Source organism: Pithys albifrons, chromosome 17 (assembly GCF_047495875.1).
Source record: "Pithys albifrons albifrons isolate INPA30051 chromosome 17, PitAlb_v1, whole genome shotgun sequence".
Classification (NCBI taxonomy): domain Eukaryota; kingdom Metazoa; phylum Chordata; class Aves; order Passeriformes; family Thamnophilidae; genus Pithys; species Pithys albifrons.
The window spans coordinates 936,272-956,816 of NC_092474.1; the positions used below are offsets into that span (position 1 = coordinate 936,272).

Sequence of the window (20,545 nt, forward strand, 5' to 3'; positions counted from 1 at the left end):
TATTTTAATTTACTGGAGCTACATAATATTCTAATAGACAAGGACTGAAGAGGTATCTATAGTCCTTTTGGTTTAGATTTGTTTGAGTTATGTTACCACCCAGCTAATTCTAACTCATTGCAGAGCCTTGGGAAAAAGAAGTCTCCTTGTCAAAGATTTCAAAGAGGGATTTTGCTCTTTGTTTTTAATGCTGAAACAAGGAAGAACAAGCCTGATCCCCATGTTGCTTTAATGTAAAGGCAAGAAGGACAGAGAAAACCCAACTGGTCTGAAGGAAATGGGGGAGGAGGAGAGGGTGAGTATTCTCACCGTTCATCTTTCATGGACTATAAAGGCTTTCCTTAAATGAATGTATTAATATATTGGACATATTGTAGCATGAACTGCTGAGACTTTTGCCTGGAAAAATTCCCCCCACCCCCTCCTTGGAGGTGCTGGTTCTGACAGGCTGCAACTCCCAATACCTCTACCCAGCTAACAATGCACAGCACCTTGTTCAAACAAGACTGGTCTCCATTTCACACTCCCCCCCAGGGAATATCCACTTTTCATACTGTATCTTTCTGACTGATGCAATCAGATTCTGAAAACCTGCCTTATTAGTTTGTATTCCAGCTTCTTAGGGAATGATGTTCATTTTCCATTGTAGGACCAGAAGACTTCAGATGTGCTGGATCTTGTCTATAAGAAACAGCAGAGAGGTGGCACATGCAGTGCCTGCTTAGCAATGGACTCCAGGGAACAGCACTCCTTGCTTAAAGTCAGGGCTTACAAAAACTGGCACTCTCCTAACTCCAACAGGGCTTGAAGTATTTTACAATCAAACACTGAATAAATAAAAGTGCATTTTCTTACTTATTCACTTGAGATATTCTGCTTAGTTTCTGCCCCAGTTCACCATCCTAATTGTTTTGGTCCTAGATCTGTGGTTTTCTACTAAGCCTTTACACTGTGATGGCCAAAGAGTTCCATTATATCCATTAAAGATTAGATCATTTTCTTTTGTTTCCCCAGCAAATAGGATCCCATTCATGTCCCAAACAGAATGTCAGTAGTTGGAATGATGTTTTCTTAAGGTGCATATAAGATTAAAGACTGAAATCAGATGCAGTGTTGCCAAAGCCTTTGTAATATGCATGTTTTTCATGGCAAGATGATTGACAAGAATTGCAGTAAGGTGCTGAAGGGGATATTTCACCTGGCCCATCAAAACTCAGTGTAGAGGATTAGAACTAAGAAGAGCTGACAATATTGACTTTGAGTACCACAACGGAAACATAATTAGCTCTTTGACAAGTAGTGGACAGAAATATTCCATTTTTAAAAATCAGTTAGAGTAATTACAGCATATCTGTTGCATGCTGCCCTGGGAAAAAAATGAAAAAGAAAAAAAGGTCTGCTCTGCTGTTTCCTCTATTCCCAGTAAAATTCAAGTTTGGCAGTAGAATAAATGCTTGCAACCCCAGCCTTTCTGCTGGAAGAACATCAGGAAAACTTTGTGCATAAAAGTAAAAACCCTCTCTTAAAAGAGAGCACACATATCTGAAAGAATGAAAAAGTCAATGAATTTTATACAAGTTTACATATTGCAAAACAAACTGTCTGCACTATGCTTATTAAAGGCATATTTCATTGCCTAATCATAGATGTCTATTGTACCTTTTATGTTTTAAATCATAATTGCAGCCTGTTCCCCAAGTGCAATAATGAAAGACGTTTTGGCATAAGCTTGTATTGATTCCCCTGTACCAAAGCACTTAAGACACACTTGCATCCCACTGAAATGAAGGGCCAACATTAACTCACAACGTTGATGGCACTGGGATTTAGACAAATGGCAATTTATATGGGCACAAAACTGCCTACTTTGCTGGACAGAGAGGAGCCTCTGCAGAGAGCCCTTCAAGCTCAAAAGCCTGTACAATGTGCAACTGCTTTGGTTAGAAAATACTGAGCTGTGCAAATGGTTTCTGTGTTTTTATCAGTATCTTTTCCAGCTCCTGATCTGGAATAATCCAAATTGTAGAGACAATTTTCAGTGGGTGTAACAATATGCAGTCCATGCAGAGATGGGAAAAGGCAAAACTTAATTGTACACACTATCTTAGCACTGAGAACAAGTTATAGTTATTATAATATAAATAATGCAGTATACTCAGTCCCTAATTTGTTTATTGTCTGTATCCTTGTTTGTAATTCCTTTTGTTTTGGGACTATGGGGCATGTTGAAAGAGTTACAAAACAATAATCAAGAAATTCTTACCTTATTCTCTTTTTATCCACTGTAACTAGCTATCCTAATTAGTTAGAACCTGCAATGAAATAGTACAGGAAATTAAAATGGATTAAAATGCAGAAATAAAAACGTCTTTAAATACAATGAAGTCAATATTCATTCTCAGCCTCAAATCCAGGGCATATACTGAGATTATACTAAAGTGCCTGTTTCAGAAGCTCAGCATTACCTGACTTAGTGGGAACTTCTCATCAAAATCAGTGGATTTAAAGAAATAAAATTGAAATGAACTGACCAATGTTCTCCCTTTCTTTTCTAGCAGAGGACTTTCTCAAAGTTTTAAATAAGTTTTGTTAGTAATTTCTCCATTAATTTTCCAACATTTTTACCTAGCAGTACCTATAGCTACCAACTGGCTTTTTTTCCAGTGCATTTTTCCCCTTTGTGTTCTAGTTCAAATGTGGAACAGTTGAGCCTGTACAACACTCTGCCTGCACTGTATTCAAGGGACTTTACTCTTGACCTGACTGCCAACATGCAGGGACAGTGAAAATACCTGTTAGATCTCATTAGCTGCAATAAACAGGAGAGTATCTGAAACATACTTACCAAATCTACATGTTCTCTTAATTTAAATCTAAAATAAGAGGCCCTCCAGCCTGGAAAAATCTCCATGGTTATTCAGTTTACACACAGATGCAGAGGGGTATCAACATTTCCTTATAAAAGGTCTGAGTCTGTCCACTTCTTAACCAGACTTCAACCAAGAGAAACAGCATTAAGATCAAAAATTACATCTATTCTAAGCAGAAATTGTATGTAATAAATTAAGCAAATACAATCACACAATTACTAGAAAAAATATTCTTTATTCATTAATTAATTCACAACACAATAAATATTAGAATCACACAAATAAGGGACCCAGCGAAGCTCAGACTTGTCCGCACCACGGTGTGGTTTGACAAACAAATCCTCATCAGCTGGAATCCTGAAGCCTGACTGAGTTCTTAATTTTTTTACATTTTCACATGCAACCAGTAATTTGCAGTGTACATCAGTCGTTTTAATTAACATTAGTCAGGCTTTTAAAAACAATTCTTAAGCACCATCCCTGGTGAATTCTTCAGGAAAAAAAGCACAGTTGCGGCTTTGTCTTGCTGTTGGTTCTGGCACTGGTGATGGAGGTGTGAGTGTATGTTCAGTGTTACTTGAGGGGGCAACAGCACTCCCCACTAAAGGAGGAACAGAACTGTTGGAGAGACAGGAACAATTGTCCTGCAGTCCACTCAGCAATTCTAAACCCAAGACAATTCTGCTACTTCTGAGCAGGATGATGTGCCTGAGTTTCACACACAGGGGACACATTTCCTTAAGATCCCTCTATTTGCTGTCCCAAATAATAATTTTCAACTTCATGATGAATGCAATTAACTCATCTTTCCACTGATTTGTCCTGCTGCTGCATGCACTGGTAGGGCAGAGAAGAGAAGCTGATTTTATATGGCTAAACACCAAAGCTTTCATTTATGGGAAACAGAAGGAACTATAGCAGGTGATCACTGGGAAAAAATCTTGCATGCACACACATTACAGTTTAGCCAGAGGTAGATAATTCCCACAGCAAAATCTCTATCAGGCTCTATCTCAGTGTTTTGAAAAAATAAACATTTTAAGAAACCCTAATTTACTATGAAGTCCTTTTTTGTAAACAACTGAGAAAATCCAATAGGGGTTTTGGCTGATCATGCTCATAAGTCCTTTTTGAAAGGAAACAATCTTCTGCATGTGCAGGTATGCACACATTTATATACAAAATTTTCATCATTTCTTCTCAGGGCAGCTACAAAATTCAGGCACTGTTTCAGCTACACCTCCACTCAAAGTATTTCTTTTCAACTGCAAACTCCTGGATGATTTCACAGATGAAAAATGGCATCAGCAGCTCTGACAGGGAATGCCACTTGTGGTCAAACCATATCACTCCTTCCTATTTTATGGACCAGAAATAGGGACCAAAAATCAAGAAACTTCATAAAGAAAGCACTGAAGATTTCTTTTGTTGTTATGTTAAAACAAATATTTGAAAATTGACTATTACAGAACCAATGAAAGTGTACTAAATGCTGTTACATCATATTTACGAGGAAGTCCTGGTCCCTTTTTGTCAAATAGTTTCTTGACAGGCACAAGTCTCATGGTAAAAAAATCAGACACTTGTAATAAACTAACCATTTGTGTTGCAGCAACGAAACAGCAATCAAATTAAAACCAGCAAAGATACACACAATCATCAGCCTGTTCTAAACTGTGCAACAAGTTTGGAATGAAAATACCAAATTCCACAAATAAAACACTGACACCAGTTAACTGCAAGTTAACCTCAAGCTGATCTCTTCCTGTGCTCACTATTCTGCTGTAAAGGCTGCGGGAAACTCTGTGACTCTGCATATCAAAGTTCTGCAACTGCGACATCGGCTGCGACTCAGCGCAGTTTGGGTCGTGCTGCCTTTGCCAGGGGACCTCCCGAACAGGGCTCTGCAGCAGCAGCAGCTTCGCTGCCAGAGGGGTTTCTTTCCTGCCACAGCTGAGCCAGCACCTCCCCCTTCTGGAGAGTCCGAAAACCAGCAGGAATGTGCGACAGGGTAAGGCTTTCTTAGTCGGGCCAGTACACAAAGTTTGCAGATAATTATTTCAGATCTTTGCCCTGAGCACGACTGTTTCTTTTCTCCATCGCTGTTTAATGTCGTTCCCTTCAGTAACGTGTTTTATTAAAGCCAGACCTAAGTCAATTCAGATCTAGTACCCAGCTCATCAGTGAGAAAGTCTTAAAAACCAAATACATCAGTGTCAGCCAGATCTCAGCATTCTATAAAACAGAAAATGCTGCATAAATTGGATTATTAGTGGGTTTGATTCTACTTGTCAGCATTGCTTAATATACACTGTTCAAGCAGTAATTAGTGAGATGTGTCAATTTAATTTGAACTGAAATGAATTAAAAATTTCAGGAGTAGGCAGAGAAGTCACTGTAAAATTCAGCTCTTCCTTCAGCACCTCTGAACTCATTCACTGTCAGCCATCACCAGAACGTTGTGACCAGGCTGCTCCTGACTAATCCACTGGGATTCTTCCAGCAGCAGCACAGCTTCAGTGAGAGGTGATTTTCTGTTAAATTCCTGTACATAGTACACTTTAAAGAAAAATCCCAGAGGTAATTGTTAACTTCTTGTTACACACTCTGGGAACTTGCTCCTGCTGGTGAGTACAGAGTCTCAGCAGTCAATACTAGGATCAGTAATGAGCTATCCAAGCACTCAGGACAAAGTACCACACCAAACTTCTAAGGGAGGCTCTGTCTGATTCCCAGCATTTGTGTCAACATCAGGGGAGACACCTCTGTCAGTTGTGCCAGCAGAGAAACCCCAAGGAAAATTGCCTAATTTGAAGAGGGCCTCAGATGTCACTGGCTTCTGTCCTATTTATATAGAAAATACTGTGATTATTTCCTAGCTCAAAGCAAGAGAAGAGTTTTAGGCACTTTCAAAGAGAGAGATTTGTTATAGCAGGACTGCATTGGGTTTAGAATCGTGATGGTGCAAGGACAACTCTCTTGGCTGTGAGGAAAACCTCACAGGGACAACGAGAGAGATTCTGAGAACTCGAACCATTAAAGCTGTTTCAACTCCAAGTGCCCCTTTTCGTTACAAATGGATTTTGTGCTCTCTTTCCTTCTCTCCAGGGATGGTGTTTAACCTCAGCAGGCTGTGACTGTGGCATCCAAGCCAGAGTGCTTTGTAATGTGCAGCTTGGTGACCTCCTCAGCACAGGTCGGGTGAATGCCAACTGTCTTCATCAGCTGAGGGTACGTAGCACCACATCTGCCAAGAAACAACACAAAAGGAGAGACCCACACAGTCAAAGGCTGTTCACCTGAAACAGCTACAAGGTCCTAAAACATCCAAGTAATTCTGCTCTTGTCCATTTTACCAGGCAGAGGAGGTGCATTTATTTCTCAGGCACTTACCCAACGTGTAGACGCCCAACATCACAACACTGAGGTAGGGAACAATTGTCACAAGAGTTGAGACAGAGACAATTAAGCAATTTACCCCAAGTCACAACTGAGCCTATGGCAAAAACACATGACAAAACTGCAACCTTCAGCTTTTCTTGTACATACACGTGTGATTCACTAACTCCAGATGGAAAAAAATGCACACACAGAGGAAGAAAATCTTAATCAGAACTGCTGGAAAGAATCTGCTGAAGGAAGTAATACCAGAATATTATTCCATGATCTTATAGAAAGTTGCTGGTGCTTATAATGAACATATCAATGTTATAAGCAGGAGGGAAAAGCCCTCTCATTTGAGAAGAAAAACAAAACAACCCACCAAAAAACTCTTGTGCTAAAATCCCACTTGCCTAATTCCTTTACTTTTCCAATTACATTCTTAAGACTTGATGACTTTCCTTTGAGCTGCTATTCTGGCTTTAAGAATAGGTGAAATAGCCCTAAATTTAGGAACTGTTTCAAGCTCTCCATGGAATAATGTTACCCCCCCTGCACAAAATGCAGGGAAGGGAGACAGAGATGCTTTCTGGTGTTCCCACACCCAAACAGCACTGACAATCAAGAGACCATTGCTGAGCTCAGATGTTACTGGAGTGCTAAGTGGGGAGGGAAGATGAAAAATCATCTTTCAGAGAGGCTAAAGCAAGATCTAATACTTGACAAAGCAGAACAGCAGCTCTTCCAGTGAGTGTTCCACACTGAAAGCCCTGGATTTGTGAAATGCAACAGAAACCAATACAAGAATCTGACCTGCTGAAAACCTCTTACTGTGGCTAAAGGTTTAATTTCCCTCAAGCAAGGCAGAAAAACACTCCAGTTCCATGTGCTTCCTTTTCAATGGTTATTTTGGATAAAACTTCAAAACAATGACATCCTAACATTAGAATCTATACCACTGGCAATTAATGGGCTGCAAACACATGTTGAAAATGTGTACTGAGGGTACACTGCAATCAGTGATTTCCAAGATATTCCTCACATGATACTTGTGGTCCTGCCTTCTTAATCCTCTCTGCTTTTCATTTATGCAAGTCACTCACAACTGCAAGACACACTGCAACAAAATGCTGATCATAATTAGGAAAATGAACTAACAGCACAACTGGGGGTGATTTATTGTGTCCCAGACTCCCTTCTTCAAAGAGGGAGTTAAAAATCTGTAATTTAGTAATGTAAATACACAAATCAGCATTTCTGAAGATGTGAAGCAGCAATAAGAAGGGAAATGTAAAAACAAATAAGAAATAATTGTAGCACATGAGAAGCATAGCAGGAATTTTCCAGAGAGAAACCAGAATAATTCCTTACTCCTTCAAAGGGAGAGCTTCTCTATTACTATTTGAGCAAAATCTTAAACAAGATCAGATCACAAAGGGTAAGTTTGTTGTTGCATTATCAGATGGCTCCAAACAAAAGCACCTCTCCCACCATCCTACAGAAGGTTTTTTTACTATATTTTCATTAGCTTATACCTCAGAAACATACAGGAATTCATGAAGTCCTTGCTGAGCTTTGGAGGAGCAATGGCTGGGCACGTTTAAAGGTAAGATTAGGAAAGGAAATGCTTGGCAGGTGTAAAGAAAGGTTTCTATGGAAAGCACAAATATCCTTTCAAAAAAGTATCTTGCAAAACTACATGATGATTTCCTATCCTGTGCATAGAATGCAAAAGAAGCTACACTGGAAAACACTACCATTAGTAGTTTTTTGCTTTAACTATATCAAATGTACAATATATTTGCCTCAGTTGTTCCTTAACAACTTAATCCAGTATTACAGTAACTAAATCCAATCCATTTTAATGAAGAGCTGCAGTATTTTAAGTGAAAATATGTGCAATACTTCAGAGAGGTAACAAAAAGCATGCATTCTTTATAGTGCTGCCAAAACTAGGCAGCTATCTTTTATAATCTTACAATAACTTAAGAAGCAGGCTTTAGAAGCTGGGACATTCTTTTGTACTTACTTGATTCCAAGAGCAAATCCCTGAATAACTTCGCCTGCATTTGGTCCAATGAAATGCAGGCCAAGTATTTGCTGCTCTCTCTCTCGTAGGCACACCATCTGAAAACAATACAGTGCACAGAGAGCTTGCCTTGCAACACTTACAGATAAGGCATGAAGATGAATTAAATGAAACTGAAGTGCCCCAAGATCCCAGTTCAGCTGTTTATTTCCAGCGTGCCAAAAACTCAGGCACTTGCTTAAGTCATACTGACTCCAATAGGTCTCACTCCTGTTCTTAAGCACTTTCCTGAACTGAAGCTTGACCAGTGTGTTTCTTTCAGACTTCAGGGAGCCACTGACAACAATAATTTGTGCTATTGGATACTTTGTTGTTTGTCATTTGTATGAAATCCTCAAAATACTTCCTGCAGTCCAGTAACCAGAGCAATGTTCTTTTCCACTGAACGGCCACCTGGGCACTTCCCCAGGCCTGGGCAGTTATTCCAGCTGCATTTCCACAGATTCATCAGCTGCATTTCCACAGATTAAGGGCCAGTTAGGGGACATTTTGTGCCTCTGTGATGCAGGCAGTGCACACTCACAGCACATGTTGGTGAGATGCATTTTCCACATTCCCCACACAACCTAAAATGAGTCAAGCCTTGGAAGTACCAAATATGAAGGTGAGTTAATAATATCTGGGAGAGCTGAGTCACTGCACACTTAACTTTATTAGAGAACTTGATGAAAACTTTTCAGTTCCTTTAAGGACACCATCTTTGTAATTACAGAAAGAAAAGGAGTCTCTGCCTCCTCCCATCGAGCATTAAATCATCACTGATCTAGTGAGTTCTGCTGTTCAGTAAAAGCTGGAATTCTTTCCTCAGGAAAGCAGGAACAGCAGCAATCCTTGTGGGGGACTTCAAATATTGAGGAGTTTTAAAGAAAAACCCTTGTAATAGAGCTCATAACACGTTAAATGCTTGTTTATGTGTATTGAGAGTTTAGAAAGGACTGTGTTCAATATCATCCAACAATTATTCTGCTTTTACTACTTCACTCTCAAATATTTACTTTAATTTTCATAATTCAAAGGGAATACATAAAATGAAATAGCATCACCTTAGTGGCACTGCTACTGGGGACACTTAAGGCAAGCTATGAAGGCACTTACATACATCAAATGTGACAAAATACAGTTAGAAAAACTGGTTTCAGCTATTGACAGTGGACATTTCTTACATAACAATAGAAAGAAAATATTGTATCATAGAATTGATGAACCTACTTATGCAAAAAAGATTGTTCCCTGATGCTGAGGACAAAAAAAAGAAAATTAAAACTGTGATAAGTTCTACCAACACTACACCTTATCTAAGATTCTCTACTAAGGGCAAGTGCATCAAAAACCTTTTCACCACTGAAGCAACTGGATCTCTCTGGAAGACAAACTTTAGATCTGACATTTTGGTCTGAACCAGGAGCTTTTTGTGTTCATGAATAAGACTGAACACTTATTTTAGTCTTTCAAGCCTTATCATTAATTTTTTTGAAGGCAACACTTTTGCCAAGAGACAGCAATGCAATTATCACATGGAACCAGTTAAAAGCTTTGCTGGGAGAAGCAGAGATTGATCTCCAGAGAATCTGAAATGTTTCTTAGGACCTTAAGAGCAGTTCAAAGATAGCATTAGTCAGCAGAATGCCAGGTCTGAAAAATGCAAACCTGCAAAGCCTTTCCAAGATGCAATGGGATATGGAGTGGACATCAAACTTTTGGAGTTACAATAGAGAAATGGATTGTCAACAACAAAATATCTCATCCATCTCAAGATGTTTTATTGCCAAAGACTCCTCCTGGAAGCTGCTTGTACCACATCACTGGTTTCAAGTTCAAAGCAAGTCAAAATCTCCCCAAACTCACTTTCATATAGCACTGAGTTGCATCTCTTTCAGCCACTGTAAACTCTAAAGGTTTATAATATGCATGGAATACCTGGTAGGAAAAACAGTAACATTTCATGTTAGAGAGCACTATTATGTCAAAAACTGCTATTTAACATTAAAATGACAACTATTACACCTTTATACCATTGCAGAAAAAAATTATTTATTAAAACCTGTTAATTATTTTAAAGAAAAAATGGAAAGCCCAGTTAAGAGTTTAACAGAAACCCTTCTCAGAGAATCATTAAAAATAAAACTGGAAAAAAAATCAAAAATAACATCACTCAAACCAGTGCACCAGATTAAAGGAAAAAACCCAAGCATTTTTAAGCTTCTCCCAAAGGTTCAATACCTTGTCTACTGAAAAGAATCAAGCCAAGAATTTTTCCAAATCTATAATACTGTACACCACAACACAACCCAAACTGGAATTTTTGCATTCTGAATAGTAAATTCTTAATTTTTCATTCATGATTTTGCCTGAGGCAAGTGAATAAGAGTAACACAACTTATCTTTTCAAGGGTGACTTGTTTGAGTTTTGTCTTCTTATGTTGTGATTGTCAATTTTTTCATCATGAATGCCCCAAATCTCACTCCTCCTATCAGAGGGCTGGGTGTGACATGACAGATTTATTTCTCCATATACAATGCCCAGACTTATTGCACCAAGACATTTCAGCCACAAAGGGGTTTAGCAGCTTGTGTGGCTGTTCCTGGGGACCTCCTGAAAATTTAGACTAAAGAATCTGAGCAGCAATTCTGACAATTAAAAGGAACTTGACCATTATTTAATGATATTGTGTAATTTCTAAAATGGCAGCTACTGTAAAGCTGTCACATAATTTTAAAGGTATCAATCATTTCAAGCCCATGAGATAACAGTTCCTGTTGTGACTTGCTGTAATTCTACTGAAGTTCTGAGCACTCCTGGAGACACCAACTCCCAAACTGCAAACAGTATTCTGGGGACCAAAACCATTACCTGGCACAACAGTGAAAATTCTGTCTTTTCCCAGTGCAACTCTGACACCAAACAGAAAACTACAAATGTTTTCATACCTCAATATTATCTGATCCATGACACTGCACAGCTGCTTCTTCTGACAGCCCAACACAACCATATTCCAAGGGAGTGAACACTGTGGTGGGAACCTGCTCAGGAGCAAACAGTGTCAGTGTTGGGCCATGCTCTGTGCCAGACACCAGGACACTCCTGCACCACTGAGAGGGGCAGCTCTGGCACACACAGCACTCTCTGCTGCCAAAGCTGCAGTCCAGATGACAAAATGCAATTCCTGTAAAAATTCTTAAGGTGGGGAGGGGGGGGGAAGTGTAAGATTTTTATTATTGAAAAAAAGAAGTAACAACTCACATTGTTGTAGTCCATCAGCTCTGAGGAGTGGCCAAAAAGGCGCTGAGCCAGCAGTTTCCCCGCAGCGATTGCTGTGGGTGTTAATTCAGGACGGCCCTGGGGGGAGAGCACAAAGCTTTGTTTTATCTGAGAGAGAAGCAGCATCCAAGGATGTCTCCTGGGACAATGGTCAGAGGAAGGCCAAATCTTTGAAATTCCAGCCTGGTAGCCAGGGCTCAAATAGAGAAGGCAGGAAAAATTTCTGTCCAAACACACTTTTAAGTCTCTGAGTTCACTATCTGTCTTAATGGAGGGGAAAAAATGTCACAAATGTGTCAAATCTCTGGATCTCATCATGTCACCTCCTGAAAAGCAGCACATATTCATTCACATGCCAGCCACTCACTGCTCCCTTTCTCTCCATAGCAGGTCATCAAGAAATTTGTCAGATGGTCTTTTCCAAGGGAGAACATCCTATAAAGCAACAGAGTTTCTGTAACATCAAACCTTTTAAAAAATTTGTCTGACACATTTTTACAGAATAACAGGCACAAAATGTAGCTGTTTATAGGCACTATTACTGACTTCCTGTGTTGGCCCTGGACTGGAGAAGTGGAGCACTATTTTGTTAGCACTGTGACCTACAGGGTGAGCTGGTCCTGGTCCAGGCCCTGGGATTACAGAGGGGCTTGCAAAGGATGGGCACTGGCAAACAGAGACCTCCTGCAAGGAGAAGGGGAGTGACAGCAGGGCCTGACCAGCACATGTTCAGGCCATGAGCCCTGGGTACTTTTATACCCTAACAGGACTATGTAGTGTGCAAGAACCCCAACTCTGCCTGCTGGCACAGTGCAGAGATCAGAAGTCCAGTGCTAGTCTTAAAGAAACTGGAAGTTTTTGCTAATTGAAGAAAGGCATTTTCAAGTTCATGTAAGTTAATGAGACTTAACAAAATTCATAAATCTAATTTTAAAAAGAATCAGGTAAGAGTTCATCCAAGCCATATCACCAAGGTGCTTGTCTGACACAAGAACAGAGGTCACAAATCCAGAAGGAATGATGTGGAGATGTAAGAAAGCCTTAACTGAGAAACACCTCTGTGGGACAACAGGGAAGCTTTGTGAGCTGTGTGAAGTTTTGATTCATACAAGTCCTTGCATATTAATTTCCATTTATGCTTTTATCTGTACTAATAACCACTTCAAAGTTCCATTGCAAAAAACCAACCCAAAACAACATTATGTACAACCTGATAAGAGAAATTACAATTTAATTATTAATGAAGACTAATCTATTTTTCTTCCACAGCTCATGACAAATCTGAAGGTCTATTTCTTTCTTTTCCTTAAAATCCACCAAGTCACCATTTTTCAAATCCTGCATTTTGACTTTCAAGTCTGTAAATATCATCCTGCAGATGAAATTTGCCATTTGTTTTCCCTTACACACATTTGCCTGAAACGTGGCTGCCAATCATTTCTGCAGCAGGAAATACAGATGTTGTTTTGGCATTCCAGAAATGAATAGAAGATTGGAACGAGAGATAAAATTGTGAAAGCACTGCCATGCATTCCATAAAACCCAACTAATTACTAAAACATCCATGCAGATAAAGCCCAATTTCTCATAAACAATGACTTAAAGACCTTTCTTGGTAAATATTTGAAATGAACATTCACTTTGCAGCCATGTGTAGAACTACTCTGCTGACTATTATGGATACGAATTGTTCATAAGAATCCTCCAAAGAATTACACATTTAAGTGAGATGGCTCCTAAGAGAGTTTGAAAAGCTTTGAAGTAATGTGTGTTTGTTCTAACACAACTCTCTCTGGTCTCAGTTCTATTCAAAGCAACATACTGTACATTCCACCTTCTCTCCACATCTCTGTTATAACCCCCTTTGAAATCTGACAGATGCAGAGTGGCCTGACCATACCATAAACCTCCTTTGGAGAGAATGTCTTTATAGTGTGTGCCACACTTTTCAACAAGAACACCACTGGAGGAAGAATCGTAACACAGAGAGTTTATATCAGCCCTGAAAAAAAAATTCAAACTAAAACTCCAGCTTGATCTTCCTCATCCTGATTACAGAAGATGAAAACACCAAAATGCAATTTCATATGTCAGTTGACAATAATATTTTGTCAAAGCTTGAAAAATGGTTTTTTGAGGGTAGACAAACTGACTGATGTCTGGAAGATTTTTTTCCCCCTTTCTTCCAGATGAACAGCTTGGATAGCATTAGGATTCCATTTGTCATACAAGGGTGCAACAAGACACCCATGCACAGAGTTTCCCATTTGTACCAGCTGGGTACGACTCCCAGACCAAAACAGGCACTCTGAGCAATCAGGAAACTCTCCTGCCCCCCTCGCTCCCCTTCCAGCCAGGGCACTGAATGCAAACAAAAACAGTAGTCCTTGCTGCTTGGTAGCAGTTTAATGTCTCTTCTGGAAGGAGAAGGAGGCTGGAGAACTACCTGAAAAATCTGAGCAACAAAGAAACTCCGACAGGGAGAGAGCAAAGAGAAATCCTGAGCAGGAACACTGGAAAAAAATAATCTTAGAGTGACTCTCAGGGATCACTGATGCTCACTCACAGGAAATGAGATTCCCCTTCCTCTGCTCCTTTGGTGGGTCACACCCAGAGAGCACCACACCCCAAGCTCTGCAGCTTTTGTGGTTCTTAGCACTTGATCCTCACGTGTGTGTTCTTTGAGACTGGGCACCAACAGAACTTTATTTAGTGCTGGTTCCTGTGCCAATGACAGTTATTATCTAAATTAATTCTGCTTAAAAAAAAGACAAAAAGTGATTCAATTATTCAAATAAAATAAATTAATTGCTTAGCAAGTGGGATTGCACATTGTACTGGAGTCAGGTAAGACAGTGGCAGTAATTCCTTTTACCTCTAAACACTTTAGATGTATGAGTGCTATACCATGATTTCTTTAATTCCCTGTATTGAGCCCATATGCAGATAGAAGCTTAAGAGAGGATTTCTGCAGAGCACTGACTCAACTCTTTGTTTTTACCCCAGTACACTGGACACAGCACAGAACTGTTTGTAACACATTCAGAAGTGTCTATTGAACAACTCAAGTTCAAAAATCTGCACTAATAAAGACAAAAGCAGGAAAAGGAAATCCAAGTTTTACCTACAAAATGAAAATGACAAATAAATGAAAACACAATTTTTTAGACCCAGAGTAAGAAAGAGAAGAGCATCCTGCCCCCAACTTTATATTTCTTACTTAACTAAATCCTCAAAGGGCAGAAGACAAAAAGCACCCAAAAGGAAATGACTTCCCCACAGTAACACTGCAGATTGGCAGCAAAACAAGCAATACAATCTAAGCTCTGTCAGCATTGCCTCTAACAACTGCTTTTTGGATGAAATAAAAAAGAAATTTTGGAAAGCAGGAGGCCCAACCAGGGCATACCAGGGACAAGCAGGTGTAGGAGGTCACAGCAAGCACAAAGTGGAGTCCAGGAAACATCCCAGAGCAAGAAGTGACAGGGCTGTTCCCAAGACATCATCTAACCTGTTACATCTCCTCAGAAACTCAAGAGCACCCGCAGGGTTTATACATTTGAGAGACTTCAAAAGATTCTAAACATGGCAGAATGAGAAATCCTTTAAAGGTCTCAGATTTTGCTCCATATGATGCTTGGATATTGCCACAGTATTTGGATTTACCAGACATGCAAAGCAGGTGCCTGCACTGGATGAAAGACAGTCCTGATAGGAAGGCATGTCCTCAATTCCAGCAAGTTCAGCAACAGGTGAGAGAAGTCTGTGTCTGGCAATGTCCAGCCTCTGTATTCTACACATTGCCCACATTTCTCAGGAATGGCTGATGATGGAAACATCCCCCTGTAACTGCAGAGTTCAGAATCCAGACAAACATTTCTAGGAAGGTAACACAGTAGAAGATGCCCAGCCTACAGTAAATACCCTCTTATGTAAAATGAAACTTGGCAGATTGAAAGTGTTTGAGAGCACTTCTATCTCAAGACATTCTTGCTATATGTGGCTGTAGATTATCATCAGCACTAGAATAAGGCCACAGAATTCTGGCTTTTCCTCTGTAATAAGCAAATTACTTTGCTTAAGTTATGATGTCCCCTCCTTAAAAAACAACAAACCCACCCACACAACTCATGTTTACTTGGCATAATCATTCACAAACCATGAACAGAAGTCAAAAGCACTTAGTGTTTTCAACAATTACTTTTTCTTATTCTAGAGGAAGATACTTTGGTCAGAAGCATTTTGCATCAGGGAGCTGAAGAGCTGCCTTGTGATTAGTGCCAATTAACACCCAAAATACGACAAATGGAATTACAGAACTTGTGCCAGTCAGTCCCAGTAAGTGAATTCAGCTCCCAAAGGTAAGAGCTGCTTTCACTCAGCATTCACAGGCAGCATGAAGTCATGTCTAAGGTGATAATAACATTATTAGAAAGATGATTGAAGTGATAAAGACATCATTATTAGCCTCTGACCAGTGGTGCATTCCCTGATAAACATCAGCAATAATCTCTCCTGCCGAGACACTTCACAGGATCCATGTGAAGGAAATTCCTGCCCCAGGAGCCCAGCACAAACACCACAGCTCTGCCAAATGAAGGAGTGCAAAACACCAAGATATATGCTGGGCATGACGACATCTGGGGACTAGTTATTAGTCAGGAACAAAGTGGGCTTCCTGTTATTGTAAAACAGTTCATGTAGACTCAGTACCTCAGTTATGTCTCCAATTGCATAAATGTGAGGAACAGAAGTAGCTTCACTGGCATCAACAATAATCTTTCCAGTTTCAGAATTTGTTTTCACTCCAACTGTTTCCAGATTGAGAGTTTTAGTGTCAGGGGCTCGGCCTTTAGGGGAGAAAAAAAAATAAATTTAAGTAAAACTACTGAAAAACTTCAGCAGTGTCAGTCTAAGAAGCTGGTATCCTCCACTGTGGGATTCCAAGAAGGTCAAGTTATTTAACAGTCCAAGCAGAAACATGACAAGAGTTATCTCATACTGAGATTCCTTGTTTACAGGAGCTCAATCACTGCTGCCTTTGCTCAGACTATTTCACAGAAGTTATTCTTTAAAAGTCCAGAGGCATATACAGCACCCACTGCAAGAAGAGCAAAACACACATGGTTGTAATTGGTTGAACATTCTAAACTGAGGTGCCTAATGCAGCATGAACATACACAGAACAGCTAAACAGCTACACTGAAAATTTCCAGTGAGCATTAAGTGAATGGCACTGAGTGCTCACAGTGTGCTGTGCACACCTGTGGATAAAAATTATTCATAATGCTGTTCACCATCAAACATTCCTGAAGCCCTCTTTGCTTGTTACCTGAATACATTTATATGATTAAAGCTTTCTCAGTTCCCTCAGTTTGGATGAAAAATTGTATTAATTTTGCTCCCAAGTCCTTAATGCTGAGTTAGCTCAAACTCTGTATTTGAGCTATTTCTGGAGAGTTTAGAAACAGTATTTTAAATGCCTTTAAAAACAAATTGGGTAAGTCCTACCAGGCTCAGACTTTATTACAGCTTCCTCTTCCAATGATACCAAATTATCTCATCTTCAAGAAATAAACCTTTGTAGTGTTTTCTGCACAGTTACCACTCAGACCACTGAAGTCTTAAAATTACACTGAGCTTTCCACAGGGCATTTCAGGAAGCAACTGGAATTTTAAATCCTATCCAACTTTTCAAATGTATTTGAAAGTTAACAAGTACAGTGAAATTCCTGAGTTCTCCCAAAATTTGTAAGGACACACAGGCTCATATAAAAAATTACCTGAATATATCTCAATTAAGGAAACTTTACAGCATTGCATCTGTTTTAAGGCTTTACATGAGTCTGGATACATCTACATTTATAGGTCTCCTTTGTGTGAGTCATGATGTGTGTTTGATGTTAATGCAGAGCTATAGCAAAGCAAAACAAAAAGGGAAATGTGTTTTCATTACAAAAACAAGCTCTTTGATGTTAATGTAGGAAATTATTAAACAAAAGGAAAACCTGGCCTGTCAATACAGACCTAATTATATGTAAACATATGATTCACTGCTTTATACATCTGCCACATAGGCAGGCCCCTCAAACAATGTCACATCTGAATGCCTCTGTAAAGACTTCTGTGTATTAATTTCATCTGGTGAAACCAACACTTCCTCTGGGAGCACTGACTGAAGCTGTCGGCACTTGGCTATCTGTCTGTCTTCCCTCCTGCTGTCCCCATGGGATGCTGATCTGCTGTTCCCTCTCTGCCCCTGCTCCCCAGTCCTGATGCTATCAGGCAACAAAAATAATAAACCTCCAGGACCTTATCTTGGCTCGGATGTGAAACAACTTCCTACCGTTGTATTTCTTTGTGTATTGAGAGTAAAGCCTGAGTATTCTGCAAATGGACAACTAATGGGGTTTTCTAGTTTCCCCTTTTTCCTGCCAGGCAGAGCCAAGAGAAAAGCTTAGCACGCAATGGCAGGCACTGAAAGAGAAAAAAGCTGTCGATAGAGTCATTTAAAGACCTGAGACAACAACAGATGAGTTTATCAAACCTGCAGGATAACACTTAACCTTTCCATCCAGTCTATTTTAACATGTGCACAGCTTGGTATTAATAGCTAAGAGTTACAGAACCCTGTGCTGCTACTCATAGGGAAATTTCTCTCTCCATTTTGCTGCCTAAATATTATTTCTGAAAGCAAAAACAAAACTTTAAAACACTGAACTGAAGCTTTCTTGGCCTTTAGCCCTGTGCTGGCTCACCTCCATAAGTCACAATTGCACTTACTGATCTTGCTTCACCTCAAGTCCAGCAGCTTAGGTTCATAATTAGACAATGTGTCTTGTTAAGTTTTAATGTTGAATTCAGGAAATTCTGATATTTCCCAACATTCACTTACTCGTATTATAGGATCAATTCTCACCATTTCTCAGTAGGACATTTGTTTCATACCTGTAACCCCCAAGTGTTTTTACATTTCCAGCTTCAAGAAAGCATGACCTTTAAGCTTCTCTCTCAGATCCAGAGGACACCACCTATACCAAACCCTACCAGGCACACAACCTCCATCCTTCCCCTAAAATCAGCACGTGTGCTTCAGTTTTGAAGATGTCCACTGGCCTGAGACTACCACAGAATAGAAGAGTATGACTGTACACAAGATTAGTTTTTATCCAAAACAACAAAATACTATGGCAGACATTCAGAAGAAAGGTGCAACTGAAATCTGACCCTTGAAAAGGTCACCTGCCTCCTGCACTTCCTGTCCATCACAATCTCATCTTCAACACACTCATAGAATTACACATGGCTGTGAAAACCACACAGACCCCTGTGCTCTCAGTGTCTGTCCCCATTTGCTTTTACCTTTAAAAGAAAGAACAGCTTGTGGATGTGCTTCTGTAAAATCTAAGAACGTGGTTTCCTCGGGGCTGCCAGGCAGTTTATCTACAGAGTGACAGGAGACTGGCTGGAGCACCAGCTCAGCCCATGCTGGGCTGGCTGTGCTGTTGCACTCCTGTCCCATCCCCTGCCCAGGGCTCTGCTGATCACACCTGCCACAGGTGAAGGCACTGCCAGGCTGCTGTGACCTTCAGGTGCAGACACTGAAGCAGCTGAACTAGGAAGAAGCTGGAGGAATAGGCATAGTCAGGTAAGCAGCAGCAGTAGATGAGTGATAGCACACTCTTGCATCCAGTAAGATTTCCCAGGGTGATAAAGGTGCAGTTGACAGCAGAATTTTATAATGGTCTTCCCCAGTTATTCCATCAAAGAAGTTGGAATGTCTGTTTGCCTCCCAGCATCTGAAAAATCCAAACTAGGGCCAATCGTGCATTTTATTGCAGATGGGCACTGTGAGGATTCTGCAGGTGACAGGAGGGTTCTTCTGGAATAAAGCCCAATAGTCTTCTCCACTTTTCCCCTGTACATTGGCATTTTGACACATCACTTCATAACTTTATCCAATCTGACCTCAGCCTGACCTTAATCAAAATATCCTCTATGTTCCCAGTCTTGGTCCTTGTTCAGGGTGCCTGACACACCCCCCTAATTAGTTTCAAGGCCACTCTCCTTTCCTCCTTCAAATACTTCTCAAACCACAAAGTGTTCACTAAAACACAGCCAGCTGATAATGACTAATATAAACCAATTCATTGTAACTACTGTTCAGATTACAAGAAAATACTGACTAGAGTAACATCAAGTAAGGTAAAAAAACCATCAGAACTCTTATCACACTGATAGCAGTGAGCACCAATTTTACAAGGCTGCTTTTGAACTTTACTTCCATTCTGATAAACTTCCAGCAAGCCTGCCAAAATCTGAAAAACAATCTGGCCCTCAGTCAGTGCTGGGGCAGCAACAGGTTCTGGGCCAAGTCTGCTCACTGTACTCTCTCCTGTGCCACTGACACTTGTTGCCATCTCAGCAGAAAGCTCGGGGTGCTCTCAGTAAACATCCCACTGCCATCCACTGGAGGGTGAAGTTCTTGTGTCTGGACACATCACATCACATTAACAGTTGTCTGAGATCAACCAAGGTGCATTATTTTACAGTTCAGAGGTTAAAAACTGGATGGCAAGATGTTGTTTGCCAGGACAAATCTGAAGCCCATCCCCTTTTCCTGCAGGGGCTGGCAGAGAGATGCCCACAGGAGATCACAGCAGGATTTATTCTACCATATGGGACTTTTCAAAGAAAATCTCCAAACAAAATTTCTGTTTCCCTGGTTAACCCAAACCAGTTTGGTTGTAAGACTTGAAGAAAACTGCTATTAAAAAACCAGTTATGTACTTAACCCTTTGTTGAACAGCAAGGATCTTATTTTAGTGCATGACAAAATAAATCTGCCAGACCTCCAGTGGGACCCAAAGGACGTGATGTGCAACACCTGGTACCTGTTCAGCTTTACACTGAGCTGAAGCTGTAATTCTTTTATAGAGCAAAGAT

The 20,545-nt window shown here is 40.1% G+C and overlaps 1 protein-coding gene across 2 annotated transcripts in view; it reads right to left on the reverse strand.

The window, feature by feature from the left end:
- Positions 1-3,085: 3,085 nt before the first annotated feature.
- Positions 3,086-20,545, reverse strand: part of TXNRD2 (thioredoxin reductase 2) — a 32,271-nt gene continuing 14,811 nt past the window's right edge. The window contains exons 12-17 of one of the 2 annotated variants that reach the window (XM_071572182.1): positions 16,313-16,449; positions 11,582-11,677; positions 11,269-11,361; positions 10,186-10,257; positions 8,281-8,378; positions 3,086-6,117 (exon numbers count right to left, since the gene is read on the reverse strand). In XM_071572182.1, the coding sequence (XP_071428283.1) occupies positions 5,994-6,117; positions 8,281-8,378; positions 10,186-10,257; positions 11,269-11,361; positions 11,582-11,677; positions 16,313-16,449 (620 nt within the window). In that variant the 3' untranslated portion in view covers positions 3,086-5,993. The remainder of the gene's footprint in view (positions 6,118-8,280; positions 8,379-10,185; positions 10,258-11,268; positions 11,362-11,581; positions 11,678-16,312; positions 16,450-20,545) is intronic. The other variant, XM_071572184.1, reaches the window with a different exon arrangement.